Source organism: Phoenix dactylifera, chromosome 11 (genome assembly GCF_009389715.1).
Source record: "Phoenix dactylifera cultivar Barhee BC4 chromosome 11, palm_55x_up_171113_PBpolish2nd_filt_p, whole genome shotgun sequence".
In the NCBI taxonomy this organism is placed as follows: Eukaryota; Viridiplantae; Streptophyta; class Magnoliopsida; order Arecales; family Arecaceae; genus Phoenix; species Phoenix dactylifera.
Window position 1 is genome coordinate 19,880,027 of NC_052402.1, and position 25,117 is coordinate 19,905,143.

Below are 25,117 nucleotides of genomic sequence, written 5' to 3' on the forward strand. Positions count from 1 at the left end.
GATCTTGAGTGGCAATATACCGAACCTCAATATTTTTGTTCACTACTTTCTCTCATATAAAATGATAATCAACCTCTATATGCTTAGTTCGAGTATGGAAGACAGAATTAGATGCAAGAGCTAGAGCACCAATGTTGTCACACCATAAAACAGGAGGGGAGGACAAGGAGATGCGAAGCTCAGATAGCAGCATCCGGAGCCAATATAATTTAGCTATTGCAAGTGCCATGGATCTATATTCTGCCTCTGTACTCGAGCGAGACACCACAGGTTGCTTCTTAGCACTCCATGAAATCAGATTTTGACCTAGAAAGACACCATAGCCACTGGTAGACTGTTGATCATCCGAATTGCCAGCCCAGTCAGAATCACTGAAGGCATGTAATTGAAGAGAAGATGGTGAGTAAAGTAAACCAAAATCAACGGTTCCCTTAAGATAGCGAAGAACCCGCTTTGTGGCAACCCAATGTGGGACTCTGGGGTTGTACATAAATTGATAAAGTTGATTAACAGCATAGGAGATGTCAGGACGGAAGATGGTGCAATATTGGAGTGCACCAACGACCTGTCGATATGCAGAAGGATCAGACAGTAAATCACCTATATCAACAGAAAGCTTGGTACTTGAAGCAAGTGGAGAAGCCAACAGCTTGGCACCAACCATCTTTGTTTTGATCAATAAATCAATGATATACTTGGTCTGTCTCAAATGTAGCTTGGTTGAATTCCTTGAAGCTTCAATGCCTAAAAAATAGCTTAAAGGACCAAGATCCTTCATATGAAAGCGGAACTGTAGTTGACATATGAGATCCATAATAGCATTAGAGTCTGAACCAGTAATAATAATGTCGTCAACGTAAACCAACACAAAGATAGAAAGCTTGACAGAGTGGAAAGTAAACGAGGAGTAGTCCACAGAAGATTCAATAAAACCAAACTCCAACAATTGCTATGACAGCCTCCTAAACCAAGCTTTTGGGGCTTGTTTAAGGCCATAGAGAGATTTGTGAAGATGACAGACGAAATCAAGTCATGAAGAATCAACAAATCCTCATGGCTATTCCATGTAAACTTCTTCATCCAAAATACCATGAAGAAAGGCATTAGAAACATCTAATTGGCGGATTGGCCAGTGTAATGAAACTGCTAGAGCCAAAACCAGGCAAATAGTAGATGGTTTGATAATTGGACTGAAGGATTCATGGTAATCCACCCCACTTTGCTGATCAAATTCCTTGGCAACTAGACGGGCCTTAAACCTTTCAATACTTTCATCGGGTCGTCGTTTGATCTTGTAAACCCATTTGTTTCGGATAATACAATGAGTTTTAGGACGAGGACATAAGGACCAAGTTCCATTTTGCATCAATGCATCAAACTCGAGCCCCATAGCAGCACACCACTTAGGATCTGACACTGCTTGTGAGAAACAAGTAGGTTCAGATTCACTTAGAATGCTAGAAAGAGCTCGGAGAGGGTGACGAGTAGAGTAGAAGATATGAAAATCTGGAAACTGTTTTGGTTTAGAATGGGTTATTTGAGACTGAGTGATAATGGTGTTTGGTTGTGAGGTAAGCGGAGGAATAGGACGGTCAGCAACCTGATCTAAGTGGGATGTTGTTATAGGGAGAGAATCAGAAGCAACTGAGTTCATGGGAAGAGATGCAGAGATAGGAGAGGTAGAAACTACAAGAGGTGTAACAGGAAGGTGACCAGGAGGAACAGTGGAGCCTGTAAAAGGTGTAACAGGAGATATTACTAGAGTGGTAATGAGTAAAAGAGTAGTAGTAGACGACGTGCTCCATTTGACGGCTGAATGCAAACCCTCCTTCATTGCTGGAAAGCAGTGCTCATCAAAAACGACATATCGAGAGACAAATACTCGATCAGTGGGAAGATCTAAACACCGATAACCATGTTGATTATTAGAATAACCTAGAAAGACACAATATTTACTTGTGAAATGCTAACTTGTGGGGTTGATAGGGTCTTAAAAGAGGAAAGGAGGAGCAACCAAAAACTCTCAACTCAGAGTATTTTGGGTGATGTTTATGGAGTAAAAGATACGGGGATGAGTTGTGTAAAACTGCAGTGGGTAGGCGATTGATTAGGAAGACTGCAGTTTGAAAAGCATCAACCCAGTATTTTTGAGGCAGATATGATTGTGCTAGCAAAGTAAGGCCTGTTTCTTATATATGACGATGTTTTCTCTCGGCAATGCCATTTTGTTAGGAGGTATATGGACATGTCAAACGATGATAAATCCCATGATGAGCTAAAAATTGAGTAAACTGGTTTGATAAGAATTCACCGCCATTATCAGTTTGAAGTTGTCTGATACAACAGAAAAAGAACATTTCAACAAGAGATTTAAATTTCACAAAAATGACAAATACATCAGACTTATGACGAAGTGGATACAACCATGAAAAATGAGAAAGATCATCAATAAAAAGAACATAAAACCTACAACCACTGATTGATGGCACTGGGGATGTCCAAACATCTGAAGGAACAAGGGCTAAAGGAACTGTAGACTGACGTGTAGAGGCGTTAAATGGAAGATATTTTCCTTTGCCAAGCTGATAGGGGGAACAAACTCTCAATTGAGTTGTAAGACTTAGTAACATGAAGAAGATTAAGACGTGGTAGTTGGTCTAAAATATTCTTTAATGGATGACCTAACCTTGAATTCTAAGTATCAAGTGATGTTTTAACACCAAGATTGACAGTGAAGCATTTGAACTTATTTTGAGAGCACTTTTGATCAGCAACTGGGTAGAGACCATTCTCAACTTTTTCATGGAGCAGAAGTCGTTCTGTCTTATTCTCCTTCACAGTAAAATCAGTCCTAGTAAGTATAAAATAACAGTTATTATCTAGGCAAAACCTATTGATTGAAAGAAGATAGTAGAAGCATTAGGACAATGTAAGACTTTGGACAAATTAAAGATGGAATTTCCAACACAAAGAGAAGAAGAACCAATGCTTGTAATTGGCAAACCCGAACCATTTCCAACAGTACCAGCGTCAGCCCCTTGAAACGGCTCTTAGTGCATGAGGTTGGTTGCTTTAGATGTGATGTGTGCATTAGCTCTACTATATGCATACCAAACCTGATGATCATAGGTTGCATTTGCTTCAACAACTATTGCAGCAAGGTTAGAAGGTGGTAAACGGCCTTGATAGGAGTAATCAAATCTATGATAATAGTTAAGAGCTGTGTGCCGTGGTTTATTATAGATCTGACATATAGGAATTCCGGCATTCAAATTTGAATTTAGTCGAGGTGAACTCTTCGGTAATCTATTAGCTGGAAGCCCAGTCATGCGTTGTTGAGCATTCGGTTGCTATTGTGACCAAGATATGTTGGACTGGGGCTTTGTCTTTCTTATGAAAATAGGAGCCTTTGGTTTCAGAGTTGATAGAGCAAACTGAACATTATCAGAATGAAGAGAGGTATTCTGAATGTCAAGCATGGATTCATAACTAAGCAACTCAGCTTGAAAATCTTCTAAAGGAAATTCCTTATCTCGAGAGGCAAAGTTGAATGAGGTTATAAAAGGATTAAATGATGGATGCAGTCCACCAAGAACATAAGATCTTGGTCATCCACAGGTTTACCAGTAGCAATAAGTTGATCAGCCAAGGATTTGGCATATTCCAGGTATTCCATAAAACCTTTGTTGGTTTGAGAAAGGGACTGAAGTTGCCGCCGGATATGAGCAAGATGAGATCTAGATTGAGAAGAAAAACATACTGCAAGAGCACTCCATACCTGTTTGGAAGTGTCTAAACCATAGATAGTAGAGATCAGCTTTTCCGAAAGGGAAGATAAGAACCAACTTAGCAAACAATGATCCTTCTTATGCCAAACAACAAAAGCCGGATTTGGTGAGCCATCAGCAAGAGCTATGGGCGGACATGCTTAAGAACCGTCCACAATTCCTAGTAGATCATGGCTTCGAAGCACCGGCAAAAACTGAGATCTCTAAACAAGATAATTGGAGCCATCCAGTTTCACAGATATGAGCTGTGCAATATTGGGTATGATAAATGGTACCGAAATCTCTCTTGAGGAGAAGGAAGAAGTAGTTTTGGAAGTGGCCATTTATGTGGATTTCGGAAGTTATCCCAAGGATCAAGCGTTAGCTTGAGTGCTCTGATACTATGAAAGAAAGCTCGAAGAAATGGATAACTGGTTTGGCCAACTTACCAAACTATGTACTGTTCATTCTACTATTTATAGAGTTTCAGAGAGTCACAGAGTTTCAGGGAGAGTGAGGGAGAGAGAGAGAGGTAGTTACATGTAATTGTTATAACAGTCTTTAGCTATAACAAACTGTAGTTATAATGATTATAACAAAGATAACGAAAAGCTCGTGGGAAAACCTCTCCGTGTCCAAAATAGTTTGTGAAGCTCGTGGGAAGAACGCTAAGTTGTCCATACCGTTGAAAGGCTGAACTGTCAGCTTGGAGAAGATGAGCTAACAGCTACTGGGAGGAGTTAAACTCTGTTGCTAGGAGAAGATGAGCTAACAGCGAGCACTCGTAAGGATATCTCATATTGATTATTTATTGGATAGATCTTGCATATTTATATAGGAACGAAGAATCCAAATAATATTTTTCAGCTTGTTATTTTGGATAAGGTCTCGAGTTATTATAAATAATATCAGAATGAATCTGGCCTATGAAATGCTTTACTTTGCTAAAACTATTATTTTATGTGAAGATCCATGTGAGCATATGTTTAATCTCACATTGGTTATTTGTTGGATAGATCTTGAATACTTATATAAGACTAAGAAATCTAAATAATACTAGCCATGTTGGATGAGGTTATGTATTGTTACAAATAGTATCAGAGCGAATTCGGCCCATAATCTATGTAAACTAGGAACACTGCAGCACGAGCAGCTATTTTGGATAAGATTTTAGATTATTATAAAAGTATAAATTTATTGTGGCTGATCACAAGTTAATTATAGTGTTTATGAGGGGCTGAATCTGATGTTTGTGATTAAACTCGTGCGGGCAGTATTTAGTTCCGCATCAATTATTCCGCACGTTTTGAGGAACTCCAGGCGACATGGCAAGTGCTAGCGCAGTTCTTGCGACGATTTAGTACCCTTTGAGAGCTACGGCCATGGCGACCCGAGGAAAGATCAACGCGATCGTCGCCGTCGCGTGCGTCGCGGCGGCCTCCCTTGTCGTGGCGGCGCTCTGCCGGCGCCTGTGGAGGCGGAGGGTGGCCGGCCGGCGATGCTGCTCGGAGCTCGAGGACAAGCCCCAGAACCGATTCAAGCACGTTCTTGCCGACAATTCCTACGCGCCTTTCAGGCATTTCAAGCGAGAGGGAACGGAGGAAGGTAACTCGACTCTTGCCCTCTCTTCCATGAGACTTACCTTCTTGAAGATTCTTTAAGTCCACATAAAAGTTTTAATCTTTTTTCATCTATTATAGAGGTCCAATCTTCACTGATTTCTCATTTGAAGATTTCATATCAAGAATCTGTGGCTTTGGGCCTTTGGCATAAAATTGCTCATGCTAACATTGAGCAAGCTTCAAAATTCTCTAAAAATTCCGGATATTTCCTTTTTCTCTTGCAAAGGTTAAGACTTTTTCGCACCTCTTCCAATAATTACTTGAAAAAGATGACAGAAAGGGCTGCTGAGAACACCTGGAGACTCTTATGTTTCCTAACGACTCGACTTGGTATTTCGTTCTTCCTTTGGTAATTTTCTGTGATAGGTCTTGCGTTGCGTTACCTATAAGTAACCTTCAAAAATTCTGGTTTTTCAGCTTATCTTACTAATTTTTTTTTTTTCAAAAATTATCTGAAAGTGACTATGACCTCTATAATCTGCATTACATGGTCATAATGTAATTATCTTGGTTACCTGAATTTGGAGTGAGCATGATTTTGGAATAGGCTGCATGAACAAGGAAGTGAGTCTATAGAAACTTAGGGTAAAAAAATATCTGAATGAAATTTAGGTTGCTTATCTACTTCATATTATGTTGGAAAAGGATTGCAATATGACGAAATTGGGGCAGGAGCAAGATTATAACAGGTCCAATGCAGACTAGAAGAATTTGGCTTTCAAGGAGACTATGCTTATGGCTCGTGATGCCTACTAGATTTAGCGATGATGACCTTCCTCTCTTAGCATTCACATTGGGAATGCTAGGTCTACATGCAAGTAGATGAAAAATGAAAGTCATCTGCATAGCACAACTTTAGCTTTGTTTGAGGCCCATCTGACATCTTAGGTGGGGCCGCAGTATGTTCTAGGTTAACACTGTTGTGTTTTAAATCTAATATGCATGTGGCAATTTCACATTCCTCTTTCCGACATCCCCAGTATGTCCCTCATACATTCAAATTATTTAATTTGAGGAATGACCGTCCGAGTGTTTGTACAGGATTCTTTTCTGAGCTTGAATAATGTCAATTACCTATCTCCACATAGCTTGATGCCATGTTGCTGAAGAAATTGATGACATATGCAGAAGAACAGTGTTAATAAGTACATAATATTCTGCCTTTCTAACTGGGGTTTACTACTATGGCTGTATATGGGACGAACTGCTTAGCAAAATTCATCGAGCTTTCCAAATAGATGGGATAAAATATGCTAAATGTCTAACCATTGCAATAATATCAGTTTTCTGTTTACATATATGTAGCATAACTTCTAGTTGTGTTTAAACAATTGTCAATGCTTGACTTCTTCACGTCCGTGTCAGAAGTCTCTTTGAAGATGCATCCGTTTGAAGAAGAGATCACTTCATTATTGGAGAACCCTCCTGCTCTATTAAATTTCGTTACCGTTCATGAATATTCAGATATGAGTGCTTCTTATGTCTGGATAGACACAGAACACCAATTAGACTACCTTGCCAAGCTACTAAGTAAGGAACAAGTCTTTGCTGTTGATACAGAACAACATAGTCTTCGATCATTCATTGGGTTTACTGCTCTAATGCAGGTAATGTTGAGCTACATTTGAATATAAACTTTATAAATGTTTCTTCTTTTATAAGTTCTGCTAATATATTTTATTGGTCATACCAGATCTCTACAGAGAGAGAAGATTTCCTGATTGATACAATTGCTCTGCATGATGTGATGGACATCCTACGCCCTGTTTTTGCTGATCCTTCAATTTGCAAGGTAGTCTTTATGACATTTTCTGTCCGACAACAATGTAAGGAATAGGCAGACATTCAGAGAAACAGGCATGAGATTTATAGCAGACTACCCTATGCATGAGTTTATTAAATTTTGGCTTATTGTTCCATCTAAGAAATATTTCTCAAAATAAATTACAACACCTTTCCGAGAATAACTTTTTACATAACTTCTATCTGTCCATGTATGAGTTTCTAAAACTCTTGGCTCTGAGGTCTAACTTTGATACGATTGCTTTTAGATTGAGCAAGCACACTTGGAGCTTTTCTGTATTTAGCAAATTTCTTATCTAATTAAGATTTATGCTGTTTGCCTTGAGGTTTAGCTTAATTCCTATTATGTTTGCAGGTAGATGGGTGTGATGGATATTTCAACATGGTCTGTTTTTCTTAATTAACAATAATATGTAAAAGGTTCCTTGATAATAAAGTAACATGATTTTCTATCTTGATTTCATCATGATGGAAGCAAGAGCCTTAGGGCACCTAAAACTGTGAGCAGCCAGCTGGTGCTTCCTGGCGACATTCTTGGTGCCCTAGTTTTCCCTAATGTCTAATGAAAATGTTGATTGTAACTCTTGTGAATAGAGTTCGTGGATTTGGAAAAAAATCATATTCAAGCCCCATATCAGGAAAATATATTTGATGCAGTAGTAATATGCTAATTTTCCTGTTGCCTACCCATCTCTGACGAGCATTAACTAGTGACAGTTTGACTTTTTACCAAACTGGATAATTATAGCCTCTTTCAAATAGTTTGCATATGAAAAATCATAACATATGGCTAGGCATAGTACCCTTATAATAATATGTACATTATATGTTTTTCTATGCTTCAATATTTACTTCTAGTCTTTTCTATAGTTCCGACATGGGCTGTAGAAAAGTCAAACTTGGATATGATGATATCCATGCTTCAATTCTTATGTTTCTTATCATATGTTTCGGGTCTTTCATGGAGCTGGTGATACTATCCTTGGCTCCAGAGGAACTTCCATATATATGTTGTAATCTTGATATCAATGCTTCAATGCTTATGTTTCTTATCATATGTTTCAGGTCTTTCATGGAGCTGATAATGATGTTCTTTGGCTCCAGAGAGACTTCCATATATATGTTGTCAACATGTTTGATACTGCAAAAGTAAGTAACCATGTTACAGCAATGCTTTTTTTTCTTCTGATGACCTACACTAGAATGTCATTTGATTAATTCAATATTGTGATTAGCAGTTAGGTCAAATATTGGAAATGATGTACATATAAATCATCATAAGGGTCTTACATTTTGTCTGAAGCATGATTGTTTAAGATGCTTTATGTACCTCTTCCATGGTTGAATTTGCTTTAAGTACCTACTTTTTGTAAGATATGTTCATTTCAATCATGAAATTTAGGGCTTTTTACAAGTCGGGTTTCTGCAAGTTAATTATGTATAGTGGCTTAAACATATTATAATTTCTATCTTGTTAAACACATCCACTTCCGGTATAAGTTTTAAATCATTTTATTTGCAAGGATGTACACTATTGAATATAGTTTATATTAAGGTTTGTCGAAGTGGTGCTGGAGGATATATCGGCCGGCAATCAGTTCGATGCAGTATGGATCTATACTGTGCCATTTTGGGTGTACCAAAAACTTGGAGAGAGAGGGGGAGAAGAGGGAAAGGAGAGAGAAAGAGAGAGGTAGAGAGAGAGGGAGAGGGGGAAAAGGAAAGTGCAAGATAGGGAGAGGAAGGGAGGGAGGGAGGAGGGTTGAGGGTTAAACCCTAACCTTAACCCTAGCGTAGATAGTGAGAGAGAGGGAGGGAGACGGAGAGGGAAGGAGAGAGGGAGGAAGGGGGAGGGCCAAGGGAAACCCTAGCCCTAACCCTAGCAGAGAGAGAGAGAGAGAGAGAGAGCGAGAGAGGAGGGAAGGAGGGAGAGGGGAGGCACTTACCAGTGATGCCGTGGGGGGAGCAGTGTTGATGAGCAAGGGAAGGAGGTGCTTCGAGCGCACGTGGGCATGGGGAGGGGTGGTGGTGGTGGTGTAGGGTGGAGTTCTCGAATGATTGCGAGCCAATGGGAAAGTGGGGGCTTTTTATTGAGCCGGGTGGTGGTGGTTAATCAAACTGGGTCTCTCAAATAGAGAGGCGGGTTCAATCGAACGGTCGGCCTCTGTTCCGATCCAATAGGGTGAACTGTCCCGGTTCCCTATGGGTTTGGTTTGGTATGCCTGAATCAAGCGGTTCCTAGCGGTATGGCTAACCATGGTTTCAATTGTTTACTGTTAAGAATCTATCTTGAAGAATCTGTTTCATTAATAGCACTTTATTCTTGAGATCTAAGGACAGAAGCAACAACTTTTGGCGTGAAATAGGACCTCATGGTTGAAATGTTGTTAATGGTTCAAAACCTCCAAAGGAAGTTAACATTTTTGTATGCTGTTCAATAGCTACTTCGTCCCAACATTGTATAACCGCCCAATGACTTGCTGCACCCTTTCCTCTCTCTTGCCCTTGTGTGTCAGTTATTCTACAAGTCACTTCTGTTTTTAGCTGCTTTTGTTTTCTAGGTTTAGCTATAGGTATTTCACTTTTATATTTTAGGCTGCATCCTTTATGAACCCTCACTTATTTGGTTGGTTTCTTTTGGGGGCATGTATTTTATCCTCATTCTAAGGTACTTGGAATTCCCTTAGTTTAGTGATTATATAAGAACCCTCGACCATCTCCGTTTTGGTTTGTGATAAGCATCATCATGTATTGCGATAGTTCAACTATTTATCCTTTCATCATAGATATTTGTGCTTGTCAAAATGGAATTTATTCTTATATTTCTTGAAAATTTATCCATGTAATACAATTAACAAGAATCATAGTGGTGCTTGAACCATGAAAGAATTTCATGATCTTTTCATACATATATTAAAAAAAGTTATTGCTTTGCATGGATTACAACTTGAAAATAAATCATGAACCAATGTTCGCCAAACCAGTATTGAGGGTGTTCCGATGGGCGACCAATTTGGTAAGCTATCGATACATTACTGTACTGAGCTGAGACTTATCGGAACTAAGGGAGGGAGAGGGAGAAAGAGAGGAAAGGAGTGACACTAACCCTTGTTGCATCATTGTCTTCTCATTCTCACATTGTCGCCTTCGCATTCTTGCATCGTCGTCATCTTCTCGTGTCATCATTGTCAATGCTGTGCAGAGCATCGAGGGAGAGGGGAGAGAGGAGAGGAAAATCGAGAGATTGGTAGAGGATCGGGAGACGGGAGGGGTTTTTGTAAAAAAAAAAAAAAAGGTTTAGGAACTGGATTGATAGGTCAAACCGTCTCGGCAACCAATAGGTCTGGTTTGATATGCCTCAAACCATATGGTTCAGAATGGTTTGGCGGTCCTTGTCATGAATGGTGGGCCCTTCTGCCCAGCAATCAAAGATTCTAGGTTTGATTCTTGGACGGTGCATCCCCAAAAATTAGCTCCTATGTAATTATAGTGTGGGTGAGTCTCCCTCTCTCCCTCTCTCTCCCTTTTTAGGGAAAAAAATCTGCACTCTTAGATAAGAGTGACCATTCTCTACTTGAGAATTGCTCTCCTTTTCATGGTTGTAGGATTTTATTAATTGGCTCAGTAGAAAATCGCATGTTCAAGTTTTTTTAACAGTGAGCCTTGAATTGGATTAGCCAGTTTGCTGGTGCTAATTGGCGAGATTTCTCTAGGATCCCCATGTCAGTTACATATTACATGTACTATCACCCACAATGGTAGTGCTTGAAGAGATGGAATTTCAGAGTTGATGAGAATGACAATCTGGAATGTCTGATTGTGGACAGACCAAGCAATGTCTCAACTTGTTATGATTTCTAAATGCCCTTCTAATTCAATTGACCTGGAGCTTTTAATGTTCGTAGCCTGCCTTTTATCTTTGCCTTTTCACATTTGTCTTTTAGTTTGGATCTTCTTGCTTTTCTTTGCTTTTTTCCTTCAGTTAATGCTACTTGGACTGGATTTCTATAAAGTGTTTGTTAACATTAATTCTGTTAGTTCTGCACTTTGGCATGCCTAAATACGCATGTCAAGGTTGTCCTGTGTGAGTGCTCTATAAATCTGCCATGATGCCTCGCTGAGAATTACATTAGTTATTCATTTTGAAGTGATTTGTGTTGCTTTTGCTGTGCTTTGACTTCCTGGAAAACTTAGGTGATGATGAAAAAATGTTCTCCAAATCTTGAATTGTAGATCTCTCTCTTTGTAGAAAGCTTTAATCTTGGATGTCCTTTTGCCTGGAATGCTAAAGTTTCCATCTTTTCATATTTGGGCAGGCAATGAGAACTATATTATCCTATGGAGTTATAATGATAATCTTTTATTTATTGTTTTCTATTGCAGGCATGTGAGATCCTGTCAAAACCCCACAAGTCATTAGCATATTTACTTGAGACATATTGTGGAGTGTCAACTGACAAAACACTGCAGAGTTCCTGTTTGCATTCTCCGAGTGTTATTAGCTTGGGGGCACTTCTGGTTTCTTTGTGGTTAAGCTATTTTTTTTTATATTAAGGAACCTTTTCTTTTATGTAGTATTTATTAGTTTATTCGTCGCATTTAACTGATAGATGGGATAAGCAAGCTATCTGTTCAACATCGCCGTATTATGCAAGTTAACTGTTTTTCACATGTTAGACAACTCAAACTGGACAATCATGGTGAATATTTGCTTGATGGATGCTGACTAGGTTGAATGATATGTTCTCTTCACCAGCTTTTGTAGAGACTTGTAAAATCTTGCATGTGTGCGCCAGCCAGAGAATGGAATTGAAAAGTTAGTCCATAATTTCGTCTTGAAAATATAAAATGTGACCTTCTCTTAGTGAGCATTTTTTCCTGTGTATTTACATTTTCCCATGATAAGGGGCTCTTAATCTATTCCTTCTTCTTCTTGTTCTTCTCTTCTTCTTTTTTTATTTTTTTTATTTGAGGTTCCTCTTTGACAAACTCTTCCTGACAACTCAAATATAATTTAATTGCTCACTAAGAGGTGCAAATTACTGTCCTTAGTCCTTTTTAGAGGAAATAATATTTGAAAGTCTTAATAATATAATTGACCTGGATGATTTTTATGACATGGTTAACTTTGGCTAATTTGTAGGAAGATTTTCAATGCTATGTACAATGGGAGATTGCTTGATGAAGACACTGTGGTGTATATTCTAAAATTCAATCTAGATATTCATAATTGTTTTGTCCAGGAACAAGAGAAAGAGTAAGAAATAATACAAACTTCTACCTAATATTTATCAGGATAGAAAGACAAGAATGTAATTACATAACAGATGGTCAATGGGAGATGCACATTGACTTATAATCACAGGCATTGCTTTCAGAATTTTTGGTTAGGAGGAATCTGGAGAGCTGGAGAAGTACATGAGTGGTTCTACCTGATATTTATCAGGATAGGAATACAAAATGCAATTACACAACAGGTGGCCGATGGGAGATACATATTTGACCTATAATCACAGGCATTGGCTTTCGGAATTTTTGTTTTCGAGGAACCCTGGAGAGTCGTAGAACTACCCATGTACTGAAGTATGATCTGACAAGCAGGTAGAAGAATCCGTCCATAATACAACACCGAAACCACCACATTATGTTCCAAGATTTGCCACAGGTCAAGTGAAGTCCCCCAACTGTGCAACCCCCACCTCCTGCCCCCCGTGGGGGGTACATATATACCCTCCAAGATATGCCCTTTTGCATGTATACCTGCAATCTGCATGCATACCTGTCTTTGTACAAGTTTGCTCCATGGTCTGCCATTTGTGGATTTCAAAAACCAAGGATTCAGGTGCAAAAGGTCCAAAATTGTTTAAAATCACTTCTAAGTTACATAATTACCTTCAAGGAAGGATGTAGTGGTAATTTTGCAGGCTTGGTTATTCTTTAACCCAGCAAGACTGCAGAGTTACCCCTTTCATTGGATGGCCATTGATGCTAGGAGCATAGCCACATGAAAAGCAATTTAAAGTGGTATGCCTGCAAATTCGTTTACAAGGATATATATATATATATATATATATATGCATAACCATAATCATCGTAACCATTACCTTGTCCCAACTATTTTGTGGTTGGTTGCACTCAAAAACCCATATTAAAGAGGGCATATATGTATGTATGTATGTATGTATGTATATATGTATGTATAAAATTCTTTAAAGGTGATATTGCATTAGGTGATAAAAAAGATCCTAAATTCATCATTTTGAAGAAATCAGATATGGGGAAATCTTGCACCGAGGAAAGTTCCAATCTATATTTACAAGGAAAAAGCTCACATAAGTTGGTCCTTTGGTTGCTTCAAAAAATTATTTTGCAATGTTCATTAGTTCAGCGCTTATGTTGTGATGTCAACTGAATATAGATTTTGTATTATAATGTTAATTTTCAGCATTATCAATGTGTTGGGTTAATAACCAAAGAAAAGAAAATTCAACATGTTTCATCTACTTAGGCATGATTTTTTATCAATTCTCTTTTGATGCATAAAGCAGATACTTTTTCTTCTTTCGTTTAGTGTAGCACATTTTCTGTTTCGCTTCAAGGCATAATGGTACATACAGCTTCAAGTGATTTTACATTCAAGGAACAAAGCTTGTACTTGGTAGAATGTAGACTTGCCTTTGACACTCTTTCCTACCAAAATCTAATTGCGAGAAAAGTGAATTCTTCTGAAAGTTTTATGGTTTAATACGGTCTTTGCAACTTCACTGCTTCTATTCTCATCACTCCTGTCATTTCTTCGATGCATTCACCAACATAATTTTTGGTTTATTGAATGATGTTGATGGAATTGTCACTGAATTTAACCACTTTAGATTTGCCTTTTGAAATTGTATGAGGATTCATTCTTCTGAAAGACACTATCTAATGCTAAGCTGGATTAAAGATTTGGCTTTGGTGTCTCCTTAATCATATATTTGTTGGTAGGTCATCCTTGTTCCGCTTGCAGTGGCATAAAGGCTTCTAAGGCCATCAAAATTGCTAATGGTTGACCCTGGTGGTACCGTATACAAATCTTATCATATATGATCTGTCATGGGATATTTATGTACTTTTATCCAAACTTTCGACCAAAACTCATGGTGGATGGCTGTCTTGTCCCTCTTTTTTTCTCCTTTCATTTTAGTTTACTTGTAAAAAGTTATATTAAACTTGAGAACATTGTGATTATATTCATTCTTCACTCATTAAACACATTTATGCTGCAAAATTTAAGATACCTTCATTATACCTCAATAATATTTTCTGATGAGTGATATTTATTTCCTTAAAATGTAATTTGGTGTTATGATCTGTTAGCTGGGAGACGTCATTGGCTTATTCATTCCATGTCTGAATTACAGCGTGAAGATTGGAGAGTACGTCCATTATCAGTAGAAATGATCGAGTATGCTCGTAGTGATGCTCACTATCTACTATATATTGCTGACTGTTTAGCCTCTGAGCTCCAAAGCAAATCCCCTGGTATGTGATTATTCTTTTTATTTAACAATGATATCTATTGTTTGGGCTCATGGCTCATATGATCTGCTAAACCTTTTGAAGCAGATGGGCTTGAACCTAACTGATCCATCATGGAAGGCTATCATTGAGAATTTATTGTATATCATGGTTTATTGGCCAAAGGTTGCATGGAAAGTTAAATCATAAAAAAATTCAACATTAAATTTGATTAATAGAGCCCTTTAAGCACTCTATATATTGATATGGAATTAGTCCAACTCTTTTTTTACTGTAGTACATGTTGTATTTTAAATTGGCTTTAATAACAATCCCATGCTAAATTTCTGTGAGTTTCTATGTGTAATGCCAAAATATGCGGGCAGTATACAAAAGTTCTCTTGTTGGATCTGATGATGTAATTTATCTTGATTATTGTTTTGTCCGTAACGTATAAAATATGACTGTTTGTGCATTTGTAGCTTCCAAGAGTAGATGAAGCTTGACATTGTTACCTAATCATTCTCCTCTCAACTGATGTGAATTGGATTGACCAGGTTACTTGGAATTTTTTATTCATTAAATCTACTGGGAATGTAACAGGTCCACATATGCAATCTGACTGATGATTACAAATGTGTGCAATTGTTGCACCACAGCTTTTTGTTGTACAAGACAGATCTAGTGTTTACAATATCTTCCTAATGCAGTTCTGGACCAAAGTGATCCTGTAAAGGAAGTTTTGGAGGACAATATTATTAAATTTTGCAATACTAAAACAGCAGCCTTTGCGGATATGCCTGGAGATGGAATCAATGTGTACATGCTTATAAGATGGCAGGCTCTTTTGTTGGTGTAAATGATGGACATATAGTGGATTCCTTGCATTAATTTATTGAAACACATGCTACTTAGGTTACACCTGTTAAGAATTGCTTTTCCTGGAAGTGCCCCCTTCTTTATATTTCCTTTCTCACTATGTCCATCCAGATCAGTCAAGGTCTTCCTTGAACACAAAATTTTAGTCTATCTCCATACTGTAGGCTCCTTCCATAGACTGTATAGTTGCTCCTATTTGTGCAGTCAATTTACCATCTCCAGATGTTTGCAAGAGAATTGCCTGAATTTTCATTTAATGCTCAAGCCCAACCATTGCCATGGTGGTTCTACTTTTAAAGACCTTTTGGCAGTTATTTAATCAACAATTACAATTTAATCAGATACCTCAGCTTGTCCCGATGACAAATTCAATTTTTTCTTCGAGGCCAGCCATCGTTCAAACATGGTGTGCATGCAACTTTATGCGAAAGAGATTGAATCTACTCCTGGCGCTTCTGCTGCAGCATCTATATTATCACGTAACCTGAGTGTTCAAGGAGTTACCTCCTGGAAAAGTTGTGAAATAAAGGTATTCCTTGCTCTTCTTTTGTATTGACCCTACTTTGCATACTTTATAATTGGATGATCCATTTCATATTGCTTCTAATTTTTTTCGATTTCAGGATCTGATCTGGAAGCTGTGCGCATGGAGGGACTTAATGGTTAGTTGACTTATCCTTAATGTGTGTTTGATCGTTGCCTACTGACTTTCTTCCTCAAAAGAAGTGTGAATGCTAAGAAGTTGCCATTTTGAAAAATTGGAGAGAATTGATTGCAATGATACTTACTTGATTTCGGAGTTAGTGATATACATCCAAAGTCTTGCCCTCACCTGTAATATAATAATGCTCTAAAGGATGTACTACAGCTTCTTAAATTGTTTGTGGAGCACCGCTACACCATTGGTGCACCCTAGTATGTTGTCTACCAGCTTTAGCTGCATGCTAGTCTGGTTTGAGCGTCTTCTGGTCCATACCAACGGAGATGACTTGCAATCTGCAGATGCTTTGCTGGATTCATATTTGTGAAACAAAATTCTTATATCTACTTTGCATGTAAACAATTACGAACATTTTGTACTCCAGATAATCTCCAATTCCTGTTATCCTTCATGATTTCTTTTGCTCACGATATGTCTATTAATATTTGATCTCTAACTTGGAATAAGTCATAGATTCTTGTAGTGAACATGTTACGAAGAACTGTAAAAATTTAGAGGATGGTGACAAACTTCTGGTATGCAGAATTGAAGTGTTGTGCCATCCTGTATGTGCATTATGGAACTTAGATTGCCAGAAAAACATGGGTATGGTATCTATATATATGTATCCTTTAGTGTGTATTAGTTTAGCTGGTCAGCATGCATTGGCATGGACCAGTGCAAAACTGACCCAATTTTATTATTATGAGCCCAGGCATGTGGCTGGGCACAACAACAAGACACCACATGGTGCAACCTAAGGCAGCTTGATACAAGAAATGACATTTCCTGGGATCTCGACAAGGTGTTTTCTGGACTTCGTTATCCTACTGGCCAATACTTAATCACAGTAATGATAATTTAATTTCTTTATCATATCACTAATACGAGGAATGTTGTGCCTCTTATCAGGGTCGGCTGGCTCTTCACTTCGAAAAAAATGATACTAGTAGTGATTCTTTGAAACATGTTGCACTTATTCAAAAAGAAATGAAACGAACTTCTCTATTTTGGAGTGTAAATGGGTGTATAAGTTGCATAAACAATTATTTTGGCTCAAACTTATTCATACTATGTATATGCTTACCACGTGACAATAAAAAGAATATGATAAAAGAATTGGTTAGTATCTTCCTGTATGCTCAAACTTATGGATAATTGTTTTTGGTCTGACCTAAGAAATCTTAGAATTATGTAAGCGCATCACATTACCACCTTTGTTGTTAAATGATTATTTTATGAACATTCAATTTTCGCGAATTCTCAAGTTCCATAGAACATTTTTTAGCCCATCAGATGCTGATTTATGTGGTGGCTAATATGTATTAATTGCTATAAAAAAAGCAGTAAAGAGCATGCACGAGTATTTTATTCTCAAACAAAACCACAACTCTTACAAAGTAATAGTTCAACTGTGTGATCTACTTATATGATCCAGTATCTCTGTAAGAAAGTTGCTGACCTATATAATTAGTGCTCAACTAATATCAACACGTGTTTCTCCAAAGCATGGCATGTTGGTGAGTTGCATGTAGGATGTTATCTGATGGATGAGTGCTTCATCCCTTCGATCTCACCAATGTGGTAGTGTGTTACACAAAGGCACCCTGTTCTGTGACTTAGTATTTTTCCTGATAGGATGCTCCATAGCTAGCTTTTCTATATATGCATGTGCTGCTTCATCTCTCTTATTCAGTTGTTATTTAAATACTGATTTTATTACAAAATCCGGATTAGAGTGACTTGGTATGTCTAAGTCATGTCTCTCCTGCCTTCTTTCTTATACTTATGAAGCCCAACTAATAATAGGGTTTAATGCCCATATGGTGATGCCATCTATGCCGGCAAAGTATATATATAATTCTTAACCTCAAAACATACGCATGAGAGAGAGTGTACAGATGCCAAGTGCCTTTTGAAGATCTGTTTATGGGTTTTACAGTAAATTTTAAAAATTATGTAATCACACACCTTTTCTGTTGTCTTTGATTCTACAACATTTGCCATATCAGCTCCCCCTCACTATATTGCTCTCTTTTGCTGCAAAAATCTTAACAAGCTGATTACTAGGCTACTCTTCATTCCACATTTTCAGAACTGCTGGACATTATTTTCTTAAAATTTCTATGCATTTGCATGTGTCAGTGAAGTGGTGAGCTGTATTTTTACTCTAATTCCTTGACTGTAAATCAGGCTCGAATTCATGATGAAAGCTTAAGATATGTCTTATCAGATCAAGCTATTGTTTCTCTTGCCATGAGAATTCCAAAGGAACCAACTGAAGTATATGATGTCATTCAGCAAGCTGATTTAAATAATGGTTCTTCAAATATCTATTCTATCTTGCCATCACCGTCACCTGTTGTCAGTACCCACATAGAGGAACTTTGCTTTCTCCTTCAAGAAGTGAGCGCCAACATAGATGATGTTTTTAGAAGATTTCTGCAAAAGCACCTGGGTCCTACAGGATGTTGTCCACTGTCAGTTTATAACTATGCTTTATTATCTGAGTTCTGTTTGAAACAAACCAATGAATTATTCATGAAGCATGCAGGAGAAAAGTTTACCTCAATGGTTGGCAAAAAGGCCTCACGTGAACTTTTTGTTCAAAAATTCTCATGCAAATCCCCAGTGTATCACAACTGCAGGATCTATGCTAGCGATGGGAGATTGCTTTGTTATTGTGATCGCAGAAAGTTGGAGTGGTTAGTGGCCCTTGAATTATTCATATTTAGCAGTATGTAATGCCATCATGTGTGACATTTATGTTGTTATTATACTGCAGGTACCTTAAACGAGATTTGGCAAAGATTGTTGAAGATGATCCTCCAGCAATTATGCTTCTTTTTGAACCAAAAGGCCGTCCAGAAGATGAAGATAATGACTTTTATATTCAGAGTAAGAAAAATATATGTGTTGGATGTGGGGAAAAGAATCACTACTTACGTTACAGAATAATACCATCATGCTACAGAATGCACTTTCCAGAGCATTTGAAAAGCCACCGTTCTCATGATATTGTTCTACTTTGCGTGGACTGTCATGAAATAGCTCATTCTGCTGCTGAAAAGTTTAAGAAGCAGATAGCAGAAGAATTCGGAATCCCCCTTTTTGTGCGAATGATAGTTGACTCAGGAGAGAGCACGGTAGCAACTGTGACATCAAAATCTGTGGGTGGAATTGAGGAAACAGGTGTGTCCCCATTGCAGTTGCGAACTGCAGCAATGGCTCTTCTACGCCATGGATCCAGCATGCCGGCAAGAAGGCATGAAGAGCTGATGCAGGTCAGGAAATGCAACTTTAAAGCATAGTTGCCATTTTCAATTTGCACCATTTGCAGCTTAGAATATTTGGATAATGAATAATTGAATATTGCTGTTTATTTCATACCTTTTGTTGACTTTATGATGAGGCTTACCTTGCATAATGACCTCTTTTGCCAAGAATATACAAAAGCATTTTCTATCTAATAGCAATAATTATGTTGGTGAAGAATGTCAACGTGATGGATTTATTATTTTAGATATCACTTTACTGGTTTAATGCATTGTCAGAAGTTTTTAAGTATGATCTGTGAATCCTTGATGCTTATCACTGGAAACTTCTACATGATCAGAATTAGATGTTGCAATGAGACCCTCCTCTCTTAATTCATTTAAATTATCTTCAAAATGTTAGATTTTCTTTCTTTATTTGTTTATTGTTTTTCCCTTCATGTCTTTGTTAGTACAAGTATCAAACAGCCATATGATTTTACTGTTATCACAAGTAAAAAGTTTTTGTTTTACCTTCGCTCAAGTATTGTTGTCTGTTTTTATATAAATGTTTGCTTTCAATACAACAAGGTTCCATAATTCACCTCTAAAACCTGCTGTGGGCTATTACTTGCATCTATGAGTACTTCTAGAAGTTTTTTATGTTCTCATCACTTTAGATAAACACATTACTTTGTTGAGAATGTGGAATATGATTGGCCGACTGATGGAAGTTAAATGCTTGTCTTATGGGTTCAGAAACCACTTTCTCTGTCCAATTTGCTACTTCCACCTTTTGTCTAGCTGAACTATTTTCTTGTTAAGCAGAATCACCATACCTTGGTTTAGGAGTGGTCTGTTCCACTTGCCTGCAAAATGGGTTGGTGATGATACTAAGAATCCAGTGCTGCAACTTACTTGCATCGTACGGCTCTCTCTTTGTTGATGGACCTTGACTTGACGTTTGAATGTTGTATTCCTTTTAAATTCACATTTGCCCATCATGCAGGCATGGAAGAATACCACCATATTCTTAGGTGTTGGAATCTTGTATCTGTGAACTATCAGTTGAGGATGTTCAGGAGTTCTAGCAGGGAACTCTATTCTCTTTACCTTTTCCTATTATATGAACTGCTTTTCTGCTTGTACTGGAAATTATCATATTCAAAAAAAAAGCTTCCTACATCTATTGTTATTTATTTCCTTCCTTTGCAGGTCGTAAAAGCATATTTTGGGGGAAGAGAAATATCTCGAGAAGACCTGGAAATGGCATTACTTGTTGGCATGAGTCCTCATGAGAGAAGACGGCTTGAGAAGAAAAAAGGATTATCCTTGAGACATCATGCACAGAGCATTATCTGTAAAAGTAGCACATCTAGCAATGATAAAACGATTGAGAATAATATTAAGAGGAACAATAGCATTCATATATCTCAGGAATCATTAAAAGATGATGTGAAGGATACTGATGGTAGACAAACAAATACATCTGCTAGTGATATGCATGCAGTTTTGTTGCTCAATAGAGATGATTTTCCTAGTGGCAACATACAGTGTCCTAACAAAACAGAAGAATTGGAGCTAGGAAATGTATGTGTTTCAAGTAATGGGAATGGGCATGGAGCTCTACAGAAGGAGACTTGTGAAGCTGTTATCCCATCCACATCTTATCAAGTTACCTCCTCAAAAAGTGCAAAGAAGCTATCATTGTTGGGGCATGGACCTCATGGGAAGCAAGTTGTGGAGCATTTGCTAAACAAGTATGGGGAGGATGGCATCCTCCAATTTTGCCAAAGATGGAGGCAAGTGTTTGTTGATGCTATTCATCCTCGTTTCCTACCTTCTGGTTGGGACATAATGCACAGGTAAGCCCATCTTTGATCTTGTTTATTATTTTTCCATAGTAGATCACCAAGATATTTAATGCATTTACTTGTCCTCTTTGTTTTTCTTTGATCCACTCTGTAGTTACCTTAGGCCTGTGAGAGGAGAGGGGTGGGGGTTAGTGGTGGTACCTTATAGTTATCAGTATTTCTAAAATTGTGCTATTGATTATTTTAATCAGGTCAGTTATTAGAAGTTATCCAATTCTAGTGCTGAAATTGGACATAAGTCATATAAATCAGATTGTAAGTTAGAATCAGATAAATTTTCGCCTTTATAAAAACTTGTATGGAGACCAAGGACTGCCTAGTCGCCCCAAACTAGGTAGTTTGGGTGTGCAAAACCAGACCGGCTAGTCACCGAGATGGTCCAGCAAGTCGATCTGGTTTGAAGAGGTCTTTTATAAAAATCTTCTCCTCTCTCCCTATCCACTCCCCTCTCCTGATTCTCCTCACCTCTCCCCTCCCTCTTTCTATCATCCTCTCCTCCCTCCTCTCTCCCTCCCGATCTTCCTTTTCCTTCTCCCCTCTCCCGATCCTCTGCAACTCCTCTCCTGTGATGATATCAATGATGTCAATGTCGACTCGATGGTTAGGGTTCCGCGACAATGACCTCATGGCTAGGCCGGTTAGGTAGGGTTTTGTTGTTGCTGTTGAAGTTGATGGTGTCGGAGGCAGGTATGCATGTCCCTCCCTCTCCCTTATGCTTTCTCTCTCTCTCCCTCACTCTCCTTCCTTTTCCCCCTCTCTTTCTCTTCCCCTTGTTTCATTACACCTTAGGTCGGTACTGTATGTATGAATATTATACGATGGCTGGTCGGTATGACCTCTAGTACCAGTTTGGCAAATCTACTGTAGACACAATGCACTTGGTGGCATCACCTCATCTACCAAGTGGAAATTATAATGCATACACATTCTGAACAGAAAGTACAGCTTCCAAAAGCCTAAATGCCTAGTGACTTCATTTTGGAAAAGTGGGCTGCTATCCGGGAGCTAGATCACTTAGTTGTCACTATCTATGAAGTAAACAACTTACAGTTGCAAGGTTACAAAAACATAAGTGGGTTTAATGGAAAAAGAAATGCCTAGTATTATGAGCACTAAATAAAAATGCCTGTTAATCAGATCCAATACATATTTATGTCTCATTTTAAGACCTTTTCTTTATTTAGAAAAACGCAGCACAGGCTTGTGAAAAGCTTAGCTTAGGCTTTTGCATCAATTAGTGGTCAGTCTTCCTTCCATTATTTTTATGTGGACACATGAACTGCAAAAATTTTCTGCTTTAGAAAGTGCAAGTAGATTGGTTTGATTTTTCGTTTGTATAGTTCACAATTTACGTGCATATTGGCTAGGTAACTCTAGGGTTTATCTCACCAAACACACTTCATAAGACTTGGTTTGGCCGTATAGTGGGCTTCTGGGACAGTGAGCTTTAGAGTATATGTTTTACATGTTTCCTGGAGGGTATTTCTATGTGTAATTCAAGGGGTCACTTGGCCAGGATTTGAGGTTGCGTTAATGTGCCAGTACATGCTGACAAAAAAAAAAAGAAAAAGAAAATGCTGAATAAGTAAAAAATAGGAAATAAAATCCATTATGGTGTGTTGATGCAGACTTTTTGTTGAGGTTGTGATTAGTTGCTCGAAGTTGATGAAGCATTTTTGCGCTATCCGTAACAGGAGGCTGGGTTTTGATGATCTGGTACAATGGCAGCCTGTAAAACCACCCAAGTATGTCATATTTTGTGATACCCAGGGCAAAGTTCATTCACTTTAGCCTCTATCCTTGAGGAAATAAGGTGAAGGAAATATCATTAGTAGTGGCTGTTACAAATATTAGCAATACAAAATGATGCAAAAGATCTTATGATGATGCAATTAGAATTACATTTCTTTTATGATGCAGATATTTGTAACCAAATTAATATTTTATCATATAACTGAATTTTGTGCTTAACCACATTACAAATTCTGATTTGTTGATGCTCTGATCTCTTTTGACAGTGGACGGCGGGATTTCGGTGAGTATAGCGTCTATAATCCTGCAAGGAAAGACCTTCAAACAGCAGACAAGTAGACGCAGGATCTTAATTTTGTTCCACTTAAAGGCTGCTATCCGTTTCATTTAGAAAGTCATTTGTTGTAACGTTAGAGGATTCTGTTGAGAGAGTTGTCTTGGTGGGACCAGTACCCTTTGTGTTGGAAAACGGTCGGAATAACTGTGTCCATTGGGCAGTCAAATTATTAATAATAATGGAAGGGATGAGAATGTTTAATCATGTCTTCAATTTTTTTGGGTAACTATGTCTTCGTTTTCCAATAAAAGTAGTTCCACGGACTGTCGGGGTTCGTTTGGTTGAGGTATGTTAGATTATCTGAGAATAATTTAGGTAAATGATTGTGGGAAAAACAAAATTTTACTATGTTTAGTTGGTGAAAAAATTATTCTGAAAAAATTGTATTAGAAAATTACAATGTCTGGTTAATATAGGACTATTACCAAATTTCCAACAATAGTTTTAAATAAATAATTTAAGTAATAATTTTTTTATTATCCAGTCTATTTTTTTAGTCTATTTAGGTCCATGAAGGCTATCAATATGGGGTATTTCGATGGAGAGCTAATAAATATTTTTAAATGAATTATATATATTAAAATATATTTCTTATCATAAACAAAATTTAGTATACTTTTTGGTATATTCAAAAAAATATTATAAATTTTATAAATATATTTATTTGTCCATGTCATGTCGCCCAACCAAAAGCGAACGTCGATTTTTTTTGGGAGAAGATGTATGTTTTCGACGCATTCCACGTTCTCGTGAGATTGGAAGTTTCTAGCTGCCAGCAATGTGAACAGCCACCAATCCAGAGCACGTATTTTCGGTGCATTTACTGGTCAAGGCATTGTATTTTTGGGCAATATCATTTCCGTCCACATACTGGGCTCATGAAGATCATGAAATATGCGGGGGTGATAAAATCCTCCCATTTTCTGGATAGTTAGAGCCAGAGTGGACTGAATACACGGCAACTCTTGAGTCTCGTGAAGTAGTTGGTATGGCTGCTCAACAACTGAGCAGCTCCATTGTAGCATGTTGGCCTCATAGAATGGATGCTCTCGATCAGCAGTGATGTATTCACCCTATGTACCATTGTGACCTGTCGATCGAGTTTCACAAAAACTTGTAAATTATAAATGACTAATAGTACTTGGAAATTAAATTCTTGGAGAACAATTGAAGAATTTTATTAAGACATCAAGAAGGAATCTAGGCTCCTGAAATTGGTTGCTACAACAATAATAATGGTTCCCTAGTTTCCCCTTGAAATCAATCGGAGAAATTGCAGTAACCGTTGCTTTCCAGACAGGATAGAGGCTCAGGAGCTCTGGAACATTGGGTGCCCTAGGCTGCTTTGTTTTACTCCTAGAACTCTTATTGGAACAACTCCTAGCGTATCCTATCATTCATTCACCAATTCCTGGCATCAGCTGACGCAGGCCTTCAACATCCGGCCCACCGGACTTGGATCATTTATGTTCGACCTCTACAAGCTAGCTGGTGTTCCCGAGGTGAGAAGTTCAACCTGCCTGCATTAATTAGCTTGCTGGCATTGTCATTTTATTAATTTGCATTCCATTTCCTCATTAATTTTTCTTTTCTTTTTCGTGGTTTATTGCTTGTGGTAGTGGCTGTTGGGGG

General features: G+C 37.9%; 1 protein-coding gene across 3 annotated transcripts; it reads left to right on the forward strand.

Annotated features, from left to right (window-relative positions):
* Positions 1–5,070: 5,070 nt before the first annotated feature.
* Positions 5,071–23,689, forward strand: LOC103720495 (protein RRP6-like 3). 3 transcript variants are annotated; one of them, XM_039131846.1, is made up of 12 exons: positions 5,071–5,372; positions 6,758–6,996; positions 7,083–7,181; positions 8,258–8,341; positions 11,576–11,659; positions 14,590–14,713; positions 15,910–16,097; positions 16,192–16,230; positions 18,462–18,973; positions 19,054–19,552; positions 20,738–21,387; positions 23,415–23,689. In XM_039131846.1, exons 1-12 carry the CDS (start codon positions 5,150–5,152, stop codon positions 23,485–23,487), a joined length of 2,814 nt encoding a protein of 937 aa, XP_038987774.1. In that variant the 5' UTR covers positions 5,071–5,149; the 3' UTR covers positions 23,488–23,689. The 3 variants fall into 3 exon arrangements, with proteins under 3 accessions (XP_038987774.1, XP_008808435.1, XP_038987773.1); XM_008810213.4 differs by having other exon boundaries at positions 5,073–5,372; positions 6,755–6,996; positions 11,576–11,662; positions 14,593–14,713; XM_039131845.1 differs by having other exon boundaries at positions 5,073–5,372; positions 6,755–6,996.
* Positions 23,690–25,117: the final 1,428 nt, after the last annotated feature.